General features: G+C 29.7%; 1 protein-coding gene across 1 annotated transcript; it reads left to right on the top strand.

Moving 5' to 3' along the window:
* The first annotated feature begins 1186 nt into the window (after positions 1-1186).
* LOC118199673 (leucine-rich repeat-containing protein 57-like) lies at positions 1187-24930 on the top strand. The gene is made up of 5 exons (XM_035371575.2): positions 1187-1358; positions 6769-6904; positions 12991-13259; positions 14027-14212; positions 24634-24930. The coding sequence occupies exons 1-5, from the start codon at positions 1278-1280 to the stop codon at positions 24673-24675; spliced, it is 714 nt and encodes a 237-aa protein (XP_035227466.1). The 5' UTR covers positions 1187-1277; the 3' UTR covers positions 24676-24930.
* The last annotated feature ends 1381 nt before the right edge of the window (positions 24931-26311 follow it).

The raw sequence follows: 26311 nt of genomic DNA, 5'->3' as shown, positions 1-26311 counted from the left end.
TGGATCATGATGTTATCGCCTTCTACTTTACTTTCTAAGTTGGTAACTTTTAAATTTTCTTTTATGTGCTTTTTAAGTTCATGCCAATTTCTTTCTTTATCAGTGATGAAGAGTGGATGGATAGATCTTTTTGAATCACGTTCGTATTTTTTATCTAGCGGTTTCTTAGTTAAATCATTTATCTTTTGGCTTTCGTGACATCTTCTATTTTGTCGTCGAGTAATTCCTCATTATTGAGGGAATCTAATCGCGAACTCGTACTAAGCGCTTGAGATTCTATAGAGAAGTTGCTATCATGTCTGGATCGTTTTTTACGTTTAACCGTAGTCCAATCTTGTGTATCAGAATTGCTCGTACTGGTTGGCGGATAAGCTGCGAGAATTTTATCCATCGTTTTCTTTGGCATAACCGTCGTCAGAAGCGATTCCTGTGTTTTAAGTTCGGCTTTCAATTGTCGTCGGATTTCTACGCTTTCGCGTGTAATCGGCATTTTTTTAACTTCAGTAACTGCATTACGGAGTTCTGCTATTCGTTGTAGAAATGTATCAATTTCTGTAGGATCAGGAGAAATTGCTTTTGGTTTGTTCAGGCAATTGCCTGCTTTATCGGTGCCTTCTGGTTTATATTTCGACATATCAGCTGACTGGTCGCATATCAAAAGTCATACTTACAAAATGAGAGAACAATCAGCACGGCTTTCTGAAGCACGGCTTCACCCGATATTCTTTGGTACTAGTAGTAGTCCTATAAAATAAAATTTGCCAGCACAGGTGCTGTAATATCTACAAATAGGAAATGTTGCCAACTCACGTACGAAAAAACATTTGCAAGTTTGCCGTTACTCGATTTTTGTAAAGCTTGTATATAAGAATAACCATTTCTCATTAAAAAAAATATTGCAATTGCTTTCTCCTTGTTTCGTGTTTGAGAATAAAGTTTTTATCGCCTTTCAATCGTTTAGAAGGAATCTGATTCGAAAATTACAAATTTGATTTTTATAGCTAATCTAAGTCTTTAACTTAGTTTAAGATCACATATTTCTCTGAGATTCTGTAATTAATGTCAGGTACTAGAAAAAGAAATAAAATTAAAATAAAGTCGAGAAAAGGAAAAACATTTTTTTCCTCCATGATGATCTGGATTTCATCTACTCAACTCATCCATAAAACTTCCGTAAAAAGTAAATATGAAATTGCTGAGTGGTTGATAGATAGGATTGTACAACCTGTTTTCCAGTAATTTGATGACCTTTCATCAACATTTAATCTGTCTCAAATATGGGAAACGCTATAAAACCACATATAAAAAATGCAGAAAAGACTGGGGTGCTTCAGCTTGCAAATATTGGGTTAACAGAGGTAGAAATATAATCTGTCTTTAACAGCTGTAATTTTTCTCTAAAATTTTTATAATAGTATACACAATTTAAATCAGGAAATATAATATATCAGAATAAATTGTTCATCTATGCGTTTTGGAATTCTATTCTAAATTTCTATTTAAATTTGAAAAGACATTTCTGAGCAATATGTCAATTACAATTTGGGTAATCGCCCACTTATTTGTTTGATGCTTTTTACAGGAGTAAGAAGAATTGAATTTTTGTCAATTTTCTTTGACTTTTTAAGTGAAAATAGGTCGATGTGTAGATGGATAATGTCAAGGGAGTGCGCAATACAATTTCTTCTGGAATGCAACAATTTCTTTTTGAATATGTAAATTATTGAGACATAAACAATATGAATTATTTTGTTCTACCTCACGAAAAGGACGCAATTTTCTTAAAGCAGAAATTTTCGAAAAAGTGTGTTAAATGACTGACTAATCACAATTTAACTCAGTTCTGAGATCTATTTTCCCTCCACTTTATAGTCGAGATATAAAAACGTTTCATATTTCATAAACAGCATAAGAAAAAAAAGATAAATATTAATAATTTGGCTTTCTAGAGTAATTTAAAAATAAACATTAAATATATTATTCCTTTGCAGATCCTTCAATGACGATTTTTGTTGATGATGTTGTTTTCATGATGGAAAAATAGGATTGCAAAGAATTATATGATAAATTTGAGATTACCAGAGTCAGAAGCCTTGCAGGCATATGCAATAATCAGAATCTGTCATTCGTCTAATAGATTATAGCTGATTCTACGTTTAGCTATTCTATTTCTTTTGTGGCATTTGCTATTATATTATTGTATCTATATTGTATCTAATATTCAATCTGTTTTCATCACAACTTTTATTTAAATTTGCATCATGCACATCTTATATCTTTTAGTAATATAGGGGTTTAACTAGTTAAGGTATTTTACATGTACAATTATAGTATTTAATTATTTTAATATTGCTTTCTTCATTTATATGGTTAAGAAACATGATTATCCTCTTACATGATCTCACGGCACTAAACCCTTAGAGAAATGCTACAAGATGTCTAACATCTTGTAGAATATTTTTTTCTTTTAAATATTGGTCTTTCAAATTTTGCATTATCTGAGGAAAATTATAAAAGAATTGACTATAACATAAGGTATTTGATATTGCCATCTGCATTCACAGTAGTTTTCAGCCACTCATATTTAATTATGCTTTCAAAAGTTGCTCATTTGTAATGCATATGTAACTTTTGGAAACCAGTGTATATACATATAGAAGAATTTTATTATAATATTTAATACAATTTTGTGCGCAATATATTAAAAATAACAGCATAATTCAGTGAAGCTTGTTTAGTATATACATCAGTTATCACATTTAATGCAATTTATTAAGCAACTGATTTGAAATAACATATATAAGCATGCCAGAAAATTCAGTTTATTATTAAACACACTGTAAAATTCTATTTATTATTTTATTTAATGCAATTTTGTTAGCAATTTATTTTAAAAAGACAATATATATAAACATAGTGGAAAATTACCATATTTGCTGGCATATAAGACGCACCGCTTTTTTATACACATTTTTGAAGGATAAAACTGTATTACTGATCATTATAATGAATTTACAGTATTTTAAATATAAAGTAATACAAATACAATGTAATACTTTTTTCAAATACCCAATCTATCTGGGAAAGAACACCTTTTAATTTTCTTCATCAAAACTGAGACATTCATCTCCAGAGCTAAATGAAAAGTCACTTGAAGCCTCTTTTAAATCATCTTCTGAGTCCTCATACAACAAATTGTTCTCTGTACCATCCAATGTGATCATTGATGTCAGCCCATGCACATTCACTGAACTCTGCATAACTACAATATTCCCACACGCCGCAAAGAAGCAAGAAAACAAATCGCATAACTCCAAATATCGGAAATTTCCAGAAATGATGGTAACCAAAAACTGAGTATACACATATAAGAATCATCCCGTTTTACAGACCTATTTTCAAAGATAAAAAGGTGCGTCTATATGCCGGCAAATACGGTAATTTTTTACAGACTGCTTCTGATGGCTATAGTTCAGCAGCTGCTCTAAAAATTGTATCATACTCCAACTATATCTTCTTTTTCTGTTGATTGAAAAATCAAAATGCAAGGTATGCTCATAAAGTGACTGGACAGTTTCTTATAAAATAAAAAAGGATTACTAACTTTCAAATAAATTTTTCTCCTTCAAAATAATCGCCAGAAGAGTCTACACAATCTTTCCAACATTTCTTCAGGTAATCGAATAGGCCTTCATAGGCTCTGAAAATAACCATTTGCAAAATATGCATTATATTTGATTTAATATCAGAGTCATTTTTAAATTTTTGTTCTTTCTTGGCCATCTTAAAAAAGATAAAGCTTCAGAAAAAGGAAAAATCAGCTGGTGATAAGTTGGAATATAGTGGGCATTTTAGCACAGTGGAATGCTTAGACAATGCTGTATAACATTATCATGAAACAAAGGGGGGAAAATCACCAGAATAAAAAAAAAAAGTTTCTTTGTAACTCTCCATACCCTGTTTCTTAACAAAAAAGCACTGCAAAAGTACTGATTAAGTGATTGATTGGTTAGAGTAGACTTTAAGGTACCCCTTGTATTATGGCGAAGTTGTTGTTTGATTTATCACCAAGTTGTAGCCTGAGAAGTTGAATGTTATGGAAACCCTATTGTGACATAATCGGGTTCATGATTCTGGGAAATTTTGAATCATGGGATGTTTTGTAAGCGTTTTTGTGGTATGTGTTGGTTTGATTCTTTAGACGGCAGAATGACCGAATGTAGTAAGATTAATTTGAAGTTTCTGTACAATTTGAAGCAAAAGGGGAAAAGAGCTTTAATTGACTGGTGTGTAAATGAAGGTTTACTTAGTAGCTATTATAAGTGTCCTGTATGTAGGAAGGATATGCCTCTAGTCGAACGTAAAAACCGTTTAGATGGATTCGAATGGGTTTGTAGGAAGAAATGTTCAGATGGTCACTTTGTGAAGCATTCGATCAGAAAGAGTACCTGGTTTGAAAAAAGTCATTTGAATATGATTGATATTTTGATTTTTACGTGGCTCTGGGTATACGAAGCGAACTCGAAAATCATGATAAGTGAATATTTGCTTTTGATAGTGCTTAAATGTATAACATGTTTTTCCTTTTTTATGTTATTTTATTGTTTGGTTTAAAATTTATTTTAGTGAGATTATGTATTTTTTGTTTGCCTATATTGTAGAATTTTTTGCTTCTTAGACTTTTTAAGTGAAAATATATCGATGTGTACATGGACAAAGTAAAGGGAGTGCGCAATGCAAGTTTGTGTAATTCTGGGATTTTTTTTAAGTGAAAATAGGTCGATGTGTACATGGATAAAGTTAAAAGAGGTAGCAATGCCATTTTTGTGCAATTCGGCGGATTGTTTTTTAAGTGAAAATAGGTTGACGTGTACGTGGATAAAGGAGTGCGCAATGCCGTTTTTGTGCAATTCGGGTATTTTTTTTTTTAAATGAAAATAAGTCGATGTGTACATGGATACCGAGTTTGTGCAATTGTTTGTCTTGTTATTTTGGCTTTGTGTAGCGGCGATTTTTGCACCAAAAATCGCAAGCCAAAATAACTAGTCAAAGAATCGGTATCCGTGTATCGCCAAATTTAGCCAAGGGGTACACTAAACTATACTTTTACCAATTGATTTTCATGTACAAATTTATTGTGAATAAGATCTTTGTAACAAAAGAACTGTGAACTTTTGTATCACTTATTCAGTATTTTCTATGCTAATAGTATTTTTTCATGTTTTAAAGTTATTTGTAAAACATATGTAACTCACCTCCAAGTCAAAAAAATTAACCTATACTAACTAGTGGATTTGGTGAGCTATGCATGTATAAATAAAGATTTAGTTAGTCTTGTCTTGTATATCTAGTGCAGTACAGTAAAGTGAATTGAGTAGTATTTGCATATAAACTTGACAGTTGTAATTGCTATTGGCACTTTTATTATGAAACCTTTTATGTCGAATTGTATCTTTTCCTACGATATCTAAATACCATATAATTCCATTTGTAAAAATATATTTTCAGGTGCCCCTTGGCAAAAATTGGTGATTTTTTGTGGTACATAGACACCAAGTTTGTGCAATCCAAAAATCGTTGCTACACAAAGCCAAAATAAAAAGTCAAAGAATTGCACAATTTCGGTATCCATGTACACATCGACCTATTTTCACTTAAAAAAACATCAGAGAATTTCTCAAACTCAGCATTGCTCACTCCCTTTAACCATGTACACATCGATCTATTTTCGCTTAAAAAGTTAAAGCAAAAGGAGCTGCCAATTCTACTCTAGAGCCAAACAAAAAGTATATGATCTCAATAAACTACATTTTAAATCAAACAATGAAATAACATAAAAAAGGAAATTCATGTTATAGCATCTAAGCAGTACACAAAGGAAATGTTTACTTACTTTATTTAGAAATTTTCCTTCTCTTCCCTCAAACGAAATTCCTTAACAGCATCCAAAAACTTCCTAAAATTATCTGAACTAGAATCTATATACTGGCATCACCACATAAATTCACAAAAATAAGAGTAAAAAATATTCTCCGTATGCATTTTCTTCGTACAAACAGGACACTTGTAATGGCTCTTAAGTAAACCTTCATTTACATGCCTGTCAATAAATGTTTCTTTTCCCTTTCTTTCCAAATCATGCAGAAACTTCAAATTAATCATACCACATTCAGCTATTTTACAATGTAAACCACAAAATGAGCAACGTACTTACTAACCAACATCCAACACACAAACATGCCCTTACAAATCTCTTCCCATCAGTCAAATTCACCAAAATCACACAACCAGTTATGTCATAATAGGGATTTCATAACATTCAACTACTCAGGTTTCCATAATTGAAACAACAACTTGGTGATAAATGAAACAACTTAGCGATAATCCAAAGGGCACCTTTAATTATAGGCCAACCAATTCTATGTTTAAGTCGAGAATTTTTGGAACGTTTTCTAAATGATGGAGGTCAGCTTAATATAGATCCACTAATCTCACAAAATCATGTTTTGAGATTAATAGCTCTTTTGGGTTAAAAAGATTTTTTATTGATAATTTGGTATATTCTATCCCTAAAGTATATTGCAGCATATAATTATATTAAAAATGAATTTTGTTGCCATTTTATTGGAAATGAATTTATATATACTGTAAGTACTCTTTTCTCAGCAAAGTCAATCTGAATTTTTTAATAACTGAAATATGTTCAAATGAAAAATAATATTCTTTAAACTTTTTTCTGTAAGATATAATTTTTTTTTACTTATTTAGTTTCCAAGAGAGCTGTTTCAAGTAGTTGGAGTTCTAAGGACATTAGATTTGTCAAATAATAAAATTGGAAACATACCTCCATCTATTGGACAGTTTACAAATCTAAAGAACCTGTCAGCTAGCCAAATAAGAATTAGTAAGTTGCATCTGCCTTTTTTAGGTACCATTATAAGATAATAAAGATTTATATGTTCTTATTTTTAGAATATCTTGATATTTATTTACTGTGCATTCTAAATATTTATTAGATTAAGTTATATATATATAGTTTATTATAAAGTAGACTTTTTGTTGATATTTTAATTAACTCATTTTTATTAGTATTTGCTATTTCATCTGAAATCCATGGAAGAATTGAGATTTTAAAAATAAGTAATTAAAAAAAAATAACGAGAATGTTAAAATCATCATTTATGCATTTTTATTATGAAATACAATTTAAGCTTAAAAATTAATGGAATTGATTAAATATTTTATGATTCCTTTTTGGCTAACATTCCTTGTATAATAATTATTCAGTACGCAGTCCAAAATCCGGACGTCCGATACGCGGAATAATCTAAAATCCGGACCTCAAAATCACCAACAACGTTTCTTCTCGTAGGCTTTACACATACGCATTTGATTTCCCCCCCCTCTGTGCATAATAAAACATCTGCAGTCTTGTTTCTTAATTTCACTTCAACTCTAAATAAAATACCTTGTTATTGAAGAAAAAATCAATTTAGCATAAATTTAGCTCTGTTGCTGCGTATCTGCTTGGCATATATCTCAAACATTCACATAGATACATCGTTGATCTGATGCCAATCTGGCGAATCATTTATTATACTTTCCTTTCATCACCACATGCTTATCGAAACATGACAACTTGAGTAATGACTCGTGTAGTGTTGCCTAAACATTTTTTTATGTTAGTAATTGAATAATAAAGGAGTTTGGTAACCTTTTATTTTGACATTACGCTTGTTATTGATTACAGATTTAAGTTAAACGCACTAAAAAATGTTGACGAGGAAAACTTTGCCAAAAATTTCTTTTCATATGCTAAAAATAGATTTTGTTGATGATACTCAGAGACCCAAAGATTACATTTAGGGCTATTTGAATTAAGAATAAGTAATTTAATTTAATAACAAATAACTAATTTGTTATTCACATAAACCCAGAACCAGCGCCAGGGCTCATATGGCTACATTGAGTCACAGAGGCTGCATCAGGTAGTATGATATCTAGTGTCGGCTCTCAATAAGGCTTAAGTATATATAGGAATTTATTTATTCAAAACTCTGAAAAGCTTTAAGCATGTGCAAGAAATAGACATAAGTATAATAAATAACTAATACAATTCAGGCTTAATTGTCTTAGTGAAGCAAGATAAAATTTAATGGAATAACTTGTCGTTACTCGCCAAGCTCATGATGCATAGCCAAATATGTATAGTGAAGGATAGCTAAATTTGATGATGATAGCCACTAATTTTAAAGGTTTTCGGATATCGCAAAATGAAGATGAAATTTTCCAATTAACAGATTTTGTTAAGAAATGTCGAGAAATGGTAATAAATGAAGATGATATAAAAGAAGTTTTTCATTGTGATAACAAAGCTTCTCAATCACCAATCAATTAATGAATGGCAAAATTTGTAGTATGGTTCTGGATACAGAAAATATCACTTCCAATAGTGAAGAAAGTGACAGAGAAGTTTCTGAAAATGAGAAAATTTCGATTGAGGAGTTAGTCGGAATTCTCAAAACAGCAGTTACAGGACTTCAACAATGTAACTGAACAAGAGACTATGTCTGTCTACAGAATTAAAGAGAAATTATTAGCACAAAAAACTAAGCAACTTAAACAACTTACATTGAAAGAAATGTTTAATAAGGTAAACAAATAAATATTAAGTTTTTTTTATATTTTATTTTATTTTGATACCTGTTAAGTCATTAGGACTATTTAACTGTAAGATTATGTAATTTTTTCTCTTCTTGGTGCCTTGCATGGTGCAGATGTTCATTACAGCAACCCTGTAACCGCTTGCTCAGTTTTTTATTGCTGTTAGTAGTAAGCCATTGCTTGAAAGATGGCACGCATGTGATTAAAGTTGTCGAATAAAATATTAATTAGTACAGTCCATATCTAGTTAATTTGAAATTGTTGCATAACAATGCACGCATCGCATGAACAATACCCTTTAGATCATAAATACTTCATTATTTCATAAATCATGATTTCATCTTTTTAATTTTATAATTTCTACATGTGATCTTACTAGATTTAAACTGATGATCTAATATCCAGAAAAATCTCAAATCCTGAATTGCCGTAGTCCCGACGAGTCTGGATTTCGGACTTATATATGTATACTCGGTATGGATTTCGGACTTATATATGTACTCTATATATGTATCCCTCGTTTAATAATTGCATAAATCTTCTTTTATCGTATAAATACATAATGATATTTATTAATTGATCAGTAAACATATATTTATGTTTTAAGTAGTAATTGTACAATAGCTAAATTTGGTAATGTGTGAGAGTCTGGGGAGGAATAGTTTCCCTCCTAAAAGAGAGAGAATATCTGATTATCCTTGATATCAAAAGAGTTTTGTTCAAAATCTACACTGATCTAAAATTCCTGTTTTGCTTAATTTTAAATTTTGCATTGATGTGTTTGTCTTCGAGATAGAAACCTAAGTAGGTACTTAACATATTATCCCATCGACCATGAAAGTGCCATCAAACAGATAGCAAGGAAATACTAATTTAAATTGTAAACTAATGTACTAACAAAAAAGGTCATGTCAGCATAAAGGCAGTCATTCCACTTGGAGTTAATGATAGAGCTACTAATTATTTCATTTCACAGATTTCCTCTCATCTGCTGCATGTCCAGATTTTCCATTTTTCTCTCTCTCTCTCTTCCCCCTTTTCTTTTTTTTAACATCTGAATGTTCCTTAAAGCTTTATTCTTCATTCAGTCTTATTAATCTGCTTTATGGCATATTCATGAGTTTTTTAACGTGACAGTTCTCACTGCTTATATTGTTGCTTCATATAAGATGGGAGGGAATTATGGCTGTTCCCAGCAGTTTAGCAGGCATTGTATAGAATGTCGAATATGGGATGTCAGAGTGTGAAACAATTAATATTTCATACATTTCGTAGGCATTCTGTGTAATGAGAAATAACATGTAGACAAACTATAAAATACTCTCATTAATGATATTTGAAATGTCACGTGGCAAGGCACGTGGCATTTGATATTCACGTCAGAGAATTTTCCATTTGTGTTTCAGTCTTTATTTCTGAGTAATTAAAGATGCTACTTTTAATTTGTTTGACAAAGACTCTAAGCCCATATTGTTTTGTATGAAATGGAAGACTAAGATCTGATATCCTAGAAGGAATCATGGCACGGCAATATGTAATAGCAGTGCTAAAATAAACTGTCTATAAAAAAGCCAATGCTGGAAGGGGAGAAAACAGCTCTGTTTTGTTAATGGGAACTAGTTAACAGAAGTAAGTGAGCAATATGAAAAATGCCAAGATGACTAATGATTGTGTTTCTTCCATTTTCATATAGGCGTTTTCAAGAAAAGTCTTTTCATGAATCTTTTTTTTTTTTTTAATATTTTGCTCAAATAGCATTTGTCATTCTATATAATTTCTAAATATTACATAAAATGCTTAAGGAAAATATGCATTAGAATAATTTGCATTAGAATAATATGCATTAGAATAATTTGGATGCTGTGTCCAAAAATATCAGGCATCCTATATGATGTCTAGACCAGTTATCTCAACATTTTTGCCCCATGCACCCCTTTTACCATTCTTAGATGATCATTCCCCCCTTTCTCCCAAACTTCAAAAATACATAATACATTTATTTAAATTTGGATTATTTTTAATGTGTTTCATAAATTACCATATATACCTGCATATAAATTGACCCGACTTTTGAGAAACATTTTCAGAAAAAGAAATTTGTTGCATGAGTGGCACTATCGCTGCTGATAGAACAGCATGCCGATGTACTTGATAAAATTGCACTCACACTTTTTGCTTATTTTCGTTTTAGCACATAATAAAATTTAAAATATATATATAAAATTTTCAAAGAATTTCATTCAAATTCAGATTCAAAGTCAGAATCTGCAAATAAATCCTGAAATTCTTTTTCAGTCATTAACGAGTGGTGATGAGTTTCATCACTTGATTCATCACAGCTAGTATCATTATTGTCACTTGGATAGATTGCATCATCTTCTGTGCCATCTAGACATTGTATAGGAAGCCAATCAATCTTTAGGGTTTCGTCCATCCAATAATTTTTCTGGCTGCAAACACCTGCCGGAAATGCTGTCTTTTTTTATAACGTTTTTTGCTTTAAAACAATCATGGGAGGCAACTTATTGCTTGTATAAGTCGACTCCCTACTTCAAAGTTTGGTTTTTTTTCCCCTTAAAATTGTCAACTTATATGCAGATTTATACAGTAAAAGAAAAAAAAGAAAAAAAATGTTCATAAGCACCAAAACTTGAATAAAAGTAGTTTTTTTTTTATATATATTCACACTCTAAATTAAATATTTAATAGGTAAAAAAAAGGCCGACCACATCTTCCCAGGCCCACCAGCGGCCGAGTGTTAAAGACGCTGAACACTGGTAGTTCGGTCCGAGGTTCGAATCCCGCGAACGGGCTGGCTGCATGGGCATTTTTGTGGTTTTTCCCATGTGTAACGTGTATACGAGCCAGTTTCCCTTAGAAAGTCCTTCACGAAGGCATCCCTCCCTTTAGGCAGATAGCCCTCGTGTGCTTTGCCGTAATTAAATAATCCAATCCAATCCAATCCACATCTTCCCCCTTCTGCTTAAACTATGAAATTCTGCCCAGCTCAGAACCCCTGGTCTAGACATTCTATAGAATGCCTGTTTTTCGTACATTGATGGTATTATAATATTTTACAGTCAGAAATTATTGAAAAAAAAAAAACACTGTGAATTTAATATGTTTTGTGTGGCTAATGTTATTTAGTTATCAAAGGAAGTTAGTTGTTACTCACAAAGCCCACATTCCCTTTATTTTACTTTTTTCCATGCACTGAAGCTTCCAAAATTTTCATTGTCAACATTTAATTGCATATGCTTGTTAGTTTCTTGGAAATAAACACATTTCTTATCAACATTCTAGTTTTGTGGCAATGCCAATCATGAGGTTAATTATGTTTTCACAATAGAAAAGTTTTTCAAATACTAATAAATTTTATTTCAATGTAACAACATATCTTTAAAGATTGTTATTTCTTGAATTAATGCCACTAATTTTAGTGGCAACTGAAAAGAATGAGACATTGTAGTGGTAATATCATCTGTTGAGCTTAGTGTCATCAATCAAAAATTATCACTTGTCTTTAATGCAGACAGATTAAAAGTATGCTCAAAATCTGAGGTCAGGTAGGAGTTTCATCATATAAGTATATCATTACAAATTGTTTAGAATAATTTGTTGTAAATTTTATACCAAAAACAAAGAATCTGTTTTACTTTCACAAAGAAGAAAGAATAAGTGTCAATGCAGATATTGTAAGAAAAGCAATTACACTGTAATGATCTTTATATCACATACCTGACAAACATGCTTGAAAGTTTAGGTTTTAATTATTGAGTAATTAATGGAAATGTTTGGTGAAGTCATCTTTAACTGCTTTAGCTTCCTGTTCATCTTTTATCAATATTTGCTTCAAATAAATATAGTTTATACCTAGCTTATTGCTTTCATTGACATATCTAATCTGTCACTTTGTATAAGCAAAAAAGATGAGGCAGGATTAGAAGGGGAGGGATATTGTTTCTGACTACATTTAAATTTCAAAGAAACAAAATATGTGGTTTCTGAAATCATCATCCCTTTCAGTTATAAGATTCTCTCTCTTCATTATTACAATCTTATTACTTTTTTCTCTTTCAATGTGTCATATTTGTGATTATGACAGTCGGGGATTAACATTTATATACTTTTAATTGAGTTGGTTAACGTTATGATATTATTTCATTTTTATTTGATATTTTTGGTATTTATTTACTTTTCTTATATGAGATTCCTTTCTTAGAAAATGGACCATAATTTTATTAATAAAATTGTAATTTTTTTTTTATTTTTTTTTTTTTTATTTTATGTAATGCTTTCAATAACTATTATTAAAAAAATTTTCAGCTTCTTTACCTGAAGAAATTGGAACATTAAAGAAGCTTGAAACTGTAAATTTCAGCATGAATGAATTGACATCTCTCCCTTCATCATTTGCACAATTGGTCAATTTAAGAACAATAAATCTGAGTAAAAACAAGTTTACAGAATTGCCTTCTGTTTTTTCAAACATGAAACGACTTGAATTACTTGACATGTCTCATAATAAACTGGTAGAAGTTCCAGATCATGTTAAAGAAATATCAGCTATTGAAATTAATTTAAATCAGAATCAAGTAAGTTTTATTTTTAATGTATGGAATATGAAACTGTAGAAACTCTTAAAATTATTCTTAGCTATAATTTATTTACTTTTTACTGATTTCTTGTTTAAGTGAATTGATGAAGATTAACTGCATTAGTTGAAATTCATTTGGTACTGTTGTTGTTGTTGCTTATCCTCAAAAGATCTGATGTTCAGCTCCAGAAGGTTCTTAACAGCCAAAAACTGAATAACAATAAGGGGATCAGATGTTAAGTCCCCCTTACAAAGTCCGATTCAACCCATGTGATCCAGGGAAGCTGGATGGTTACAGCATTTTTTACAAGTGAGGTGGATTTTTCTGCCACTATCAAAGGAAAGACATTTAAAGTGGCCACTTGTTAATCATTTGGCACTAAAAGAGTTAATATTATATTTCATTATTTAGCCTTATCTTAAAATGAAATCTGGTGGTGATTTACCTAGGGCTAAAAATTTAAGTTAAAAAAAGGGACTCCCTATATTATTAAGGATAATTTACAATCATTTAAAAACATTATTGCTTCTGCCTCCCTTATTTTTCAGTCATAAATAACAATTTTGGCTTTGTTTTAAAATGTTTATTTTACAGAATTTATAATTAACACTTCTTTTCTGTGTGAAAATGCCCATGGTATTAATTTCAAATAAAGCTTAGTTTAAGATACATTTAATCTCATATATTTTATAAGTAAATTTCATTACTTTTCAGATTATGTAATATTGATGCATTTTTATTTCATAGTTTTGTTTAATTTTCAGATTGCAGTTTTATCTGAAGCCATAGCTGAGTGTACTAAATTAAAAGTCCTACGTTTAGAAGAAAACTGCCTTCAGTTACAAGCTGTTCCTGAAAAAATACTCACTGATTCTCAAATTTCTCTTCTTGCCATAGATGGTAATCTTTTTGAAGCAAAGGATCTTCATGCTCGTGAAGGATGGGAAAAAGTAATTGTTTGTATTATTTCGTGTATAGAATTTTTATTTCTTTATTTATTTTATTGGATGTGTTACTGTTCTAAAAGTTAAATATTTATATTCATTTACTAATTATTTTTATATTAAATTGGTACATAAGGTTTTTAATTTTGCACTCCATTTCATATGGTCTTATGTCATTTCCCTCCCTTATCTCCAGCCATGTCATTTAGCATTGTCTCTATATTTACTATTTTTTCTCCCTTCAAATCAAGTTAGATCTCCTCTTCTCCATCAAGTTCCCTATCAGTGCTCTTTCTTTCCCTCTTTTTTTTATTTAAAGAGTAACTTTCTTAATATGTTATCTGTAAAAGACAATTTTTTTATCTTTTTATACTTATTTCAGTCTTTGCTTTTACATGCAATTTGGCACTTGAAATTCAAATTCTGTATGACCAAAATAAAAAATTTTTAGAATTATTTGGAGATATTTTGTATGATATAACATTTAATTGACGACTTTCAATAATTTCCAGTTTGGGATCTATACAGTCAAAAGTCGTTAATTCGGACACCCATAATCTGGAATGATCTATAATCCGGACCTCAAAGCTACAAACTTTCTGCGCATGCGCCGCGTTGACTCATGTGCATAGGCGTTTACGTGCGCGCGTAAGACCTTTACGGCTGCAAATATGCTTGTGTGCATGCTCATAAAACGTTTACGCATGCGCGTTTAATGTATAACGGACGGTGTAAGCTAAGCTAAAGTTATCTAATTCAGTTAATGTTGCAGATTGCGTTGTTCCTTAATCTTCAAATTGGATCCGGCTTATTATTTTTTGCAAACTGTTAGAGCAATTTTATAAAAGTAAGCTTAAACTTTTGATTATATCAAATAGAATTTCCGATATATATTTGTTAATACGTAAAGGATCTAAAGCGAAAGTATGTTTCGAAATACGAAATCTGTTTATCAATTTCACACTGCTCGGCGGGGGGAACGCCGCGGCGCGCAGTGAATTGGAAGTTCATCTGTTGGCACTATCCTTATCTTCAGGGCAGATGTTTTTATTTTATTTGGCTTATAATTCCTTACCAAATGTAGTATTTCATCTCGATGTACTCCGTCTTTGATATGATTTAAAACAAGTTCCTCATCATTATAATTTGCTTCCGATAGTGAAGAAAATGACAGAGGTTATTGAAAACAAAAAAATTTGATTGACAAATTAGTCGGTATTCTCGACACAGCAATTATAGTACTTGAACAGCGAAACTTTGTAACTAAACAAGAAATTATGTCTGTTTAATAGAATTAAAGAGAAAGTATTATCACATGAAACGAAGTAACTTAAACAACTTACGATGAAAGAAATGTTTAATAAAGTAAACAAATAAATATTAAGCTTTTTCTTTTTGTAAATTTTGATACCCTTTAGATCATAATTGTTCTTTATTTCATAAATTACGGTTTTATATTTTTAATTTTGTAAAAAGTGATGATCTATAATCCGGAAAAATCGATAATCCGGAATCACCAAAGTCCTGACGAGTCCGGATTAACGACTTTTGACTGTATAGCAAAACTTATTGTACCATTAAATTAATTTTAACCATAAAGTAACTGTTCAAGCATTGCAAATAACATCCTGAACATATTCTGAGCTTTTCAATTTCTGAACATGATATATTCATCAGTTGCTTGTTTTTGCATAGAAACTGTAATTTTAATTGTTGAGGAAAAAAAAAAAAATTAATTGTTTTAACCATATTTTGTGGTTTATGTTTATCTATAACTTTTAATTTTTAATAATATAGATATTTTGAGATTTTGTGCATTTTTGCTTTGTTGTAAAGTGAGAACAGAATTAATTGAATGAGAAATATATTTCTAATGAAAAAGTTTAAATGAAATGCAGGAAAAAATTGTGTATAATTTAATATTCCATACAAGGAAGTCATGTGGTGTACGCATCATATTTTTAATAATGGGAAGAAATATTTCAGGCAGTATTTCAGTCCAGTCTTATTCAAATTTATTTTGCCCAGTACCAGCTGCCAACATGCAGTTTTTGGTAAAAATAATTCTTTTATCAAGTAATTGCATAAGTTTTTCGTATTCTTCACGTGTATTCCGATACTTGTCGTCTGTAACAATTTGTCAAGAATGCTGATTTGGGGTGTTTCTGCACAGATTGGCAAGAAGCAAACAGCAACTGATGTGCATATGTGTGAGAAACAAGTGATCTGACTAATTGGCCGTACTAGTATTGTGTCAGTATATTAGTTTCTTTCCTGTAAAGTACTCATTATGCTATTTGTGATCTTCCATCAATGGAAAAATGCTGTAGTTGATGTCTGAGGCACTATTACTGAACTGTGCCCATCAGAAAGAATCCGTAAATATGAATTTTCTGATATGTTTATATATGTTGATTTTTAAGATAAATTGCTGAGATTACATTAAATGAAATAAATAGAATTTTCTGGCCAAGGGACTGCTACAGAAGTCAGGTACCCATGTTCCTTTATTGTGCTAATTAAAGGATTTTACAAAATCTGCAGGATTTAAATGCTATAAGATCACATCGTTATGGATACTATTAAACCATACTTTTCTTAATCATAGCTCTCCCAAATACTGTAAACTCTCTAAACAGTGGTCATAGATGAAGAGTGTAGATTGAATGCAAAACATAAGTATTTCCCATTACGTGATTTTTGTTTAGTGTAATGATTCACACCTCATTTGGCCACTTTCATTTACTCTTGATTAGTTTTTACTAGTGTTTTGTAATATTGCAGGAGCTGAGACTAAAATCCCATTTGTGTTTCAGGTTATTGATAATTCCCTTTATACATATGTCTGTTATAATTTATTACTCTATTGTGTTAGTCTGTGTTATTTGTGTGTGTATATGAAATGAAATTTTGTATTCACATTTCTGTTTGTGGAACAAGTTTAAATGGTGTTGTTTGTGAATAATTCATTCAGTAAAGTGTCACTGGAAGGTAGTTGATTTTTGGTTAAAAGAGAAAAATGATCCTGGCTATCACGTTTTCCAGTGAAGAAGTTGAGATGAAATGATGATACGATTAACATGATAACTAGAACAATGAAAAAAGTCTAAAACTGAAATAAGGCAATTAATGTTTGAACTGTATCACTAATCCCATGCAACAAATCAAACATGAGAATAAATGAACATATTTAAGACATCTACATGATTTAATAATGAAACAAAAAACTTTAATGCAACCGCAAAGATGTGTCTCAATTCTCAGTTCCTTCAGATGAGCTAGTTTGCAAGTGATGAATCCAGGCAGTGAACTTCAAAGTAAATTTATTTTGAACAACTGAAACTTTCTATAAATCATATGTTTCTATTACTGCTGACTGTTTGTATAAGCACATTATAAATGAGTATTTTTCATAAGAGTATGTTGTGCTGTTTGAAACTCTGTTTCACCTGAGGTCATCGACCAAATTATAGTTTTGAAATTCTGTTTCACAACTATAATTTGTAGTCCCTTCTGTATATAGCCTGTAATTTTTTGATTAAATATTTTGTGCATGGTTAGTTTTATGTATTAAAGGTAACTGATATTGGTACTTTTCCGTTTCGCCGGCGCAAATCTCGCCAAGCAGGCTTTATTGGCGACAACATACAGTATACACATAAAAAATATTTAAAAAATGTTAGTTCTAAGAATTCTTTTTTCAAAGGCATAAACATTTTAATATCGCTTAAAATTTTATAAAAAGCCAATAAATAAAGACAGCAAATTTGTAAAAAGACATTAATTTAAGAATTTACTACGTTTTCATGGTTCAACATCCTGATTCTCCGGTTCATATCACATGACCCCAAGCGATCTCATTTCACGTAAACTACTCTACAAAAATCTAATGCTCTCAGTAATTATCTACATTAATTTCAAGTTAAATCTTAATTTGGAACACAAGTTTAAATGCAAGAAATATTTCAATTCGTACGAATAGCTTACTCAGAAATTATGTAAAACTGCAAATCTTTACTTCGCTAATGCATTCTCATTAGAATCGATGAATTTAACCCTTGACTTTACCTTTTCTATATTTTCGGCTTAAGCGCTGTGATTGCATCCTAATTGACTTAATTACCGAAAATGACCTTAGACATAAAACTGAACTATCTGATAAAAATTCTATGTAATTATATGCCAGTACTGAAAGAAACAATCAATCTGATAAGAAAAAGCAGCAACTTGTTTTGAAAATGAGGTGTAAAAGGTTACCAGCGAGAATATTCCATTTGGCATCGGTTGTACCATTATTGGCGACTTTATCGCTTGCGCCGGCAAAACGGAAAAGTACCCTGATATTTTTATTTAATTTATTATTGTGTCTATTTTATTTACATGATAATAGACAAAGAAAGGTAAAAATAAATTTTAAAAATAATTAAAAGTAGTATTAACCAAAGAAAGAAAAAAATTAAGGAAAGAAATTAATGTGGAATTTTTTTTAAGTGATCTAGGTTCTGAAATCGGTATTTATCTAATGTGATGTATATGGTTGGGTGCTTATTGCACAATAAATCTATATTTGGCTGATATCTGATATCGGTTTTTTTCCTAATGATACTGCATGTAAACAAGCTTGTTTTAATATGCTGTAGCTATGAAGAGTTAAATGGGATAAAAACATGAAAAGCTGCATTCATAATAAAGTACGTTTTTCTGAAGTTTAAAACTCTGATAGTTTCTATTTCAGGGATATAACTTCATGTTTGTTAGTACCACTTGTAATGGCCAAGAAATGTGAACAATATGCATATTATTTGCAAATAATGTTTTTATCCGATCATACTTTTTATATCAGTAAAGATTTGGAAAATGTTTAAATATTTTTTTAAAAAATTGAATGAATTTTATGAAATGACTTTAGATTTTTATATCTTTCACTGGAGTGAAATATTCTTTTCCAAAACAAAATGTAAAGAAATCTCTCTATATATAAATATATCTATGTTTCTTTGCTCAGAAATAGAACACTGTGTAGAGTGTTTCATTGTAAAGCTTCAAGTTTGATGTTTAGTATTAATATTATGGCATTTTTCCTTGCAAAGAATGATTTTGTATATATATATATTTTTCAAACTAATCAACTCGATATAAAGTGCATCCAATTTTGATCACAAAAATAAAATAGGCAATAATTTTTTCCTCCCCCTATTTTTCCATGAAAAGTAAAGTGAGGTGACTTTTCATGGAAAAATATTCATCTGTAATGTCATCTTTTACATCCTAATTTCTTTTAAAAATTTTGTTTCCCCCCCCCCTCTGTTACAGGACAACAAGAGGATAAAATTTTTCTAAAAATTAGAAATTAAAGTTGTTTCAATAAACAAAGAACTAAAGCAGATTGATGCACTTCAAAAACTTTTTATTGACAATGCTTTAAAAATAAGTGCTCTGTTTATAAGAGCAAAGAATATCTCATTTAATGTAAAGGTGGTCAGTAGGCAACAGTAGCTGCTAAGATCTCTTCAAATGTGATAAAACTGTATTCTGGCTTCTCCACATTAATTAATAAAAATAAGAATTCAATAAAATATAATTATTGTATGCTATAACTATCAAGTTAGTGCTATAGCATATTTTGGATCTAAAATTTTTTTATTGCAATTACCACCTTAATTTCATGATTTCATAATTTAAACATATTTCTTTTCATGAAATATGAAAAAGTCTTGAAGATTGGCTTGATGCTGTGTAAAACTATTTTGGTAGAAACATCTTGTAAATGTGTTTCTTCCATTCTTTGAAATATGCAAAAATTATTTTTGTCATTTAATTAGTTTCATTTGATAGAGGAAACTTGTTTAACTTTTCCTCTGTACAGTGTGTTGTATTTTCATCATGTAATCATTTTCAGTTTAATTTTTTTCAATATTATCACATTCTACCTGAAACAACTTCTATTTGATAAAAATATTGTTTCAAATCATCTTGTGGCTCTCTGGGAATCATAGGACCATATTTGAACAAAAAGTAATCATTATTAGATTATGCAATTACTTTGTAACTACATTTACAATGCAACTGCTCTTTCAATTAGAATTATCAATTAGAAATCTACTAGCAATTGCAATGGAATAATATATTTAGAATTATAATTTAATTGTGATAGTAATTTTAATTGCAGTGGTTAAGTACAGTTAGGAAAGTAATTGTCCTAGATAATCACAGTTACATAGCCTAAGGAAATTGTGATCATAATTGAAAATTGTAGTGAATGACAGTATATCCAAAATAGTTCACCATTTGTATAACTAACTGTTAAATAATTCACAGGGATAATTGCATATAAGAAATTATTAGTATTTTCCATGTGGCATCATTCAGCTTAGTTTCTGCATGTACTGCAGTTTGTAATAGATAAAGTGGATTATATTTACAGGAGCTAATCTTGACTGTTTCATATAGAAGCAAATATGCATAACTCTTTTAAATGAATATGTGTGTATATGATGCTCAACGACAGATGTGGATTTGAATTATTCATTTAAATGAAAGCAAACAACGATTGCATTCCAATAGAAAGGGATGCCTTTGTGGAGAATTAATCTCTGTGCAATGCTGATGGTGTAGTTATTTCAAAACTTTGAGAACTGAAATTTTCCTAACCTATACCAAAGTAAGCTTCCATATTGGATAAATGTGCACTTCGCTGGTGTCTCTGTTGCTGCTTAGATGCTATTTTTCTATGCTTTCTTTCCATTGCAATAGTATCAAAAATGTAAATGTTTTAGAAATAGGCACAATTAGAGTGCCAAGTGATTGTGGCCACAAATTTCAATTTAAATCAAAATTAAAATTTAATCTGCTTTGATTGCCAACTTTCTTATTCATCGGGAATCAGCATTTCAGTATTCTGCACAATCAAGAATTCTTCCTTCTTCAATATGGATCTACGTTCTATGCCTAACAACACTGCTACGTGTTCTTCATCAGTACCTCTAAATTTTGCTTTCATCACACACACACACACACATATTTATATATGTATATATATGTGTGTGTGTTACACAGAAAATTTATCAGAAAAAGCTTCATTTAGACTTTCCGTTTCACAAAGGTATCTGTAACAGGGCTAGACTAATTTTCATAATCTTACACAACTGAATCATTGTTCACTTTGATTGATAGAAAATTATCCATAATCATCCTGCTTAATTGCTATGTATATTAAAATTTTCAATAACAGTACTGATTATTGTGAATTAGTTTGTTATTAAATACAACCCGTATTTTCAAAAAAGAATTTAAAGTATTTTTTCTTTAAAATTTCTAGCAGTAGCACTTGATATACGTCATTCACAAGATTGAAAACAGCGCAAACACACAAAGAGAAACAATTAACTAAAAACATAAAAAAGAAAGAAGAAGCATCAAACTGTGAACAGTGAACAAACAAAAATATCGATAACAAAAGTCAGTTAGTCTGTAAGGCTTGTAACTGTTCTTTAGCCTTCCAATATGTATCGAAAATCTTTCCCGAGACAGCTGAACAGATACTCCAAGACATACTCTGAGATACTCAGTGCCCATCACATGGTCACTGCTGCATAAGATAAAGTTTGGAGTGGACAGTATTCCAAAGGCAGCAAGAATAACAGCTGAGATGAGAGGTAATATAGAAGATGTATCAAATTGGAGAATCTTAGCTAGAGATTTTAAATTGAAAGTAACAAAATCTAAACAACAACCATTTTCTAATTTAAAAATATTATTTACTTACAAGTGAATACACCTGTATGATCTTAATGATATTGTCTGATCTTCATATGTGGGAGAAAACCATGGAAAGGCTTATCCAGCCAGCCCATTCACTGAGATTTAAATCAGGGCCGAACTACACAAATTATCAGTCTTACAACTCTGCTGCTGGTAGACTTTGAAATGCAGAAAAATGAGCTTATATTCCGAGATTATCCTACATAATTAATAAGCAAATTCCAGCTTGTAGTAATGATATTAACTATGAAATAGGCTTTTATTAAATAACCAATATTTTAACTAAATAGTTAAAATACATTGTTTTACAAGTGGATCACCTCCCCATACTATTTTTTATAGTGTCAGATACAAATAAACAAGCATATTATTATTAAGAAATATCATTTTCTATCCAAGACCATCCTATTTAATTAATGTGCGAACTTCAACTTGTAGTAATGTTATTAACTGTGAGTATTGTTTGTTTAATTGAATGTGACAAAGCATCTAAGGGTAAGGATGTCATCATGGAGAACATTCTCACGGAAGTTATTTTGTGTAATAGAAGGGGAAAAAAAAAAAAAACAGGAAGATATCCAAACATCTAGATTGTTTGCTGGAATTTAAACTCAAATTGATCAACCACTGTTCAAAAATGAGTCTCAATTACTCTTACTGCTAACCCACAAGTTAAATTGATTTTCCAGTTATACTGTAACTCTAAAAGTCATTATGTTATAACTGCAATTATAGCTGCATTAAATATAGTTTTAAATACCAAGTAACTGCAGTGAATTACGAACTTTGTTCAGGTAGTAAAAGATAGCTTAAATTTTAGAAATAATGTACACATGTAAATGACATGAAAATTTAATTAAGATATTATATTTCTTCCACTGATGTAATTCCTCAAAGCTACTTCTAGATTATTTCCTTTCATCTCATACATCAATTTCTGAGGCATGATCATGTCTGCAAATTTTGTTTTTGGTGGATATATTTTATATATGAAACTACTGTGCCTATAAACTGTGAATACTGTTATTACACTTTGAGGGAAGCACACTATTTTTACATTAACCAGAATTACAGTGTAATTACAATTTAATAATTCTAGTTAATGTATGTACACTATAACTGCAGCTATAATTTTATTGATGTAGTAATTGTATTGTAATAATGGATTGTGCTATTACAATTACATTGTAATTGAATTAACTGCAATTACCCTTAATGTAAGTGTACAATTTATAATATAATTGCACTGTAACTGAGTTAATTGTAATTGCAATTACATTGTAATTGAATTAATTGCAATGACAACTGCATTGTGATTGTACTATTTATAATACAGTTATGCTGTAATTGAACTAACTATACTTACAATTATATTTTAATTGCCCAGTTTATAATTATAATTACATTGTAATAGAAGGATTCCAAATTACAATTGGAAAATAATCATTAATTATAGCCACTATTACATACTAAATATGAGTATGAGTAACTGCAGTGTAATTAATTACATTGCAATTGAATTACTTACATTTCCAATTACATTATAATTCAGTTATTAATCAGTGACATGTAACTGATTTTTTGCTTATCTCTGCATAGGAAATTTCTTTTAGAAAAAGGCCTTTGATGTGAATTATGAATTTTTTATGATTTTTAATATGTCTTGTTATACTTTTTTTCGCTTTTAAACCATACTTGCATTGTTCTAATCAACTATGATCTCTAGTTAACTAAGAATAATGTGTTTCTACCTTGTACTGTTTCTTTGAATTCAGTGTATTATTCCCTTTTGTTTCTCAAAATAAAAAATTAGCTACCTGTGCCATTATTTTCCTTCATCATTTAGTCTGAAATATCTTAAATATTTTTTGTGAAAGTAATAACAAGCTAATTTCCCTCTGTAGTTGTTGTAGTCAGTCAATTTTCTTTTAAAAAAGAATACATAAATATATTTTTGTGGAAATAAATTTTTAAAATGGCTGTAGTTTCTTTTTTACATATATAAATATGAATTTCAGTTATAAATAAGTGTTATTAAAAAGACTGTTTACAGTTTTCTCATAAATGACAGGCCTGTTGAGAGAGCTATTTGAAATGGAAATATTTTGTACAAGATACAATCGAGAAAAGAATTTAAAGAAAACTTTGCATTTACTTTCAGTTTATGAACTGCAGTTATTCTTAATTGTTTGAGAATATGTATGTCTGAGAATAATAATGAATGTTTATGTTAGTTATAAAAATTTAAACAAAACAGGAGAATGAATATAATGGGGCTGTGAATATCCTTGGTTTGAATTAGCATTCAGATTGTATGCATAAAATATTAAATGTTGGATCCTTAGCAATATATGAAAATAATCTTGAGAGTTATTGTTATACTTTAAAATAATTTATAAATTGATTGTAACATAATTAAAAAACTAGCTTGTGATTTAGTAATTGTTGTTAGCAGAAATTATCTATATGAAGAATATAAACGTTTTATCATTTCTCTAAAAAGTTACTAAAGTTTGATGATTATATTTAAATGATATTTTTTAATAATGTACTCGGGCTTGTTTGTTATATGTGAGAGTTTATTTTTGTACATTTTATTATACCACTTAATTTCACTTAATATGTGCAATGTATCTAATGTTTGGATTTGTTCTATTTATTTACAGTATATGGAACGCTTCACTGCTACAAAAAAGAAGTTATATTAGAACAAAATATTTCATACCTTGCAGCCTCATTTTGGTGTGTACTGCATAGCTTTTATAAGCACTATAAACATACTGTAATATTTTTGAATTTTATGTATATAGTATATTTAATATATTTCAGACGTAAATTCCAGTCAGCTTTTAAACTTATGTTGTATTTTATATCTGAAAATGTTCTTGAATTTATGTCAGAATTTAATCATGCATTTGCTGTTCTTATATAAATATTTAAAATAAAAGACATTTTTGAACAAACTCAGATTTTTATTGCTTACTGCATGTGAAATTAATATTAAAACTTATTGAATGATGCTTTCCACTTTTAGTGTACTATAATGCTTTAAGCTAAATTAGACTTCTGATGTTCTCGAAGAACTACATAATCAGTCTTTACATGCATATTAATATACATAAAATTTATAATTGTTGGTATTAAGTGATAAAAAAATTTCAGTCTTGTAGCTTGTTAATAATATATATGTATTCTTTTATAAAATATGAATTAAGTATTATGCATGAAGAGTATTGCTATAATTATTTTTAAGGAAATTATTAATGGATGAGTTATTTTTTAAGGAAATCTTTATGATTTATTTATGACAACTAGCTTTATGATAAAGCTAATTATATCAAGAAATCATAGCTTTCAAGTGTGTATACAGTAGTACTGATGGATAAATTGCAGAAAAGTATTTTAATTTCCAGAAGCATAAAGTTTTAGATTTAATTTTGTATTACTTTTATTTGTTTTATAAAAAGATAATCATTATATATATATATATATATATATCTGAAATAGTTATTAAACATTATGATTAAATAATTATTAATTTATGTATAAAAATTAGAGTGAACTACAAAATATAACTATTTAAAATGCTAACATAGACAAAATAAAGATTTATTTCTAATGGTTTCAATTTATTTTTGAAAGAAAGACATCATATCTAATGTTAGGCTCTAAGAGGCCTTTATATATATATATACACACACATTTCAGTTTTGTGTTTCTGTAAATCGATTTTAACTTTAATGATTCTTTTTATTTATTCATTCATTCTCTCTAATTTCAATATAAATTTGCATATATTCTTGTTTAGAAATAATCTTTTCTTTTCATATATTTCAATTTATCCCAAAAACACATTTCCATTTCTTGTTTTTGTAAATTTCTTTCTTTAATAATGTGTAAGTTAGCATTATATAGTACTTATGAATAATTGATGCTTATCAAGTGGGATGAAAAACTTGCTGTTCAAAGATTTTAAAAAGATTATTTTTGTACAAGATACAGTCAAAAGTCGTTAATTCCCATAATCCGGAATGATCTATAATCCAGACCTCAAAGCTACAAATTTTGCACATAGGCGTTTACGTGCGCGCGTAAGACCTTTATGGCTGCGAATATGCGTGTGTCCATGCCCAAAATACGTTTACGCATGCGCATTTAATGTATAATGGACGGTATAAGCTAATCTAAAATTATCTAATTCAGTTAATGTTGCAGATTGTGTTGTTCCTTAATCTTCGAATTGGATCTGGCTTATTATTTTTTGCAGACTCTTAGAGCAATTTTATAAAAGTAAGCTTGAACTTTTGATTATGTCAAATAGAATTTCCGATATATATTTACTAA

This window comes from Stegodyphus dumicola, chromosome 3 (assembly GCF_044657685.1).
Source record: "Stegodyphus dumicola isolate Sdum_Otavi_A_Nest chromosome 3, ASM4465768v1".
Classification (NCBI taxonomy): domain Eukaryota; kingdom Metazoa; phylum Arthropoda; class Arachnida; order Araneae; family Eresidae; genus Stegodyphus; species Stegodyphus dumicola.
Note: the sequence above shows the minus strand (reverse complement) of the source record. Positions and strands in the feature narration are given on the sequence as shown.

Excerpts from the sequence above, each read along its gene's own strand:
- LOC118199673 (XM_035371575.2), top strand. The coding sequence starts at position 1,278 with ATGGGAAACGCTATAAAACCACATATAAAAAATGCAGAAAAGACTGGG. Across the intron at positions 1,359-6,768 it reads CAAATATTGGGTTAACAGAG|TTTCCAAGAGAGCTGTTTCA; the intron begins GTAGAAATATAA and ends TTACTTATTTAG. Across the intron at positions 6,905-12,990 it reads AGCTAGCCAAATAAGAATTA|CTTCTTTACCTGAAGAAATT; the intron begins GTAAGTTGCATC and ends AAAAATTTTCAG.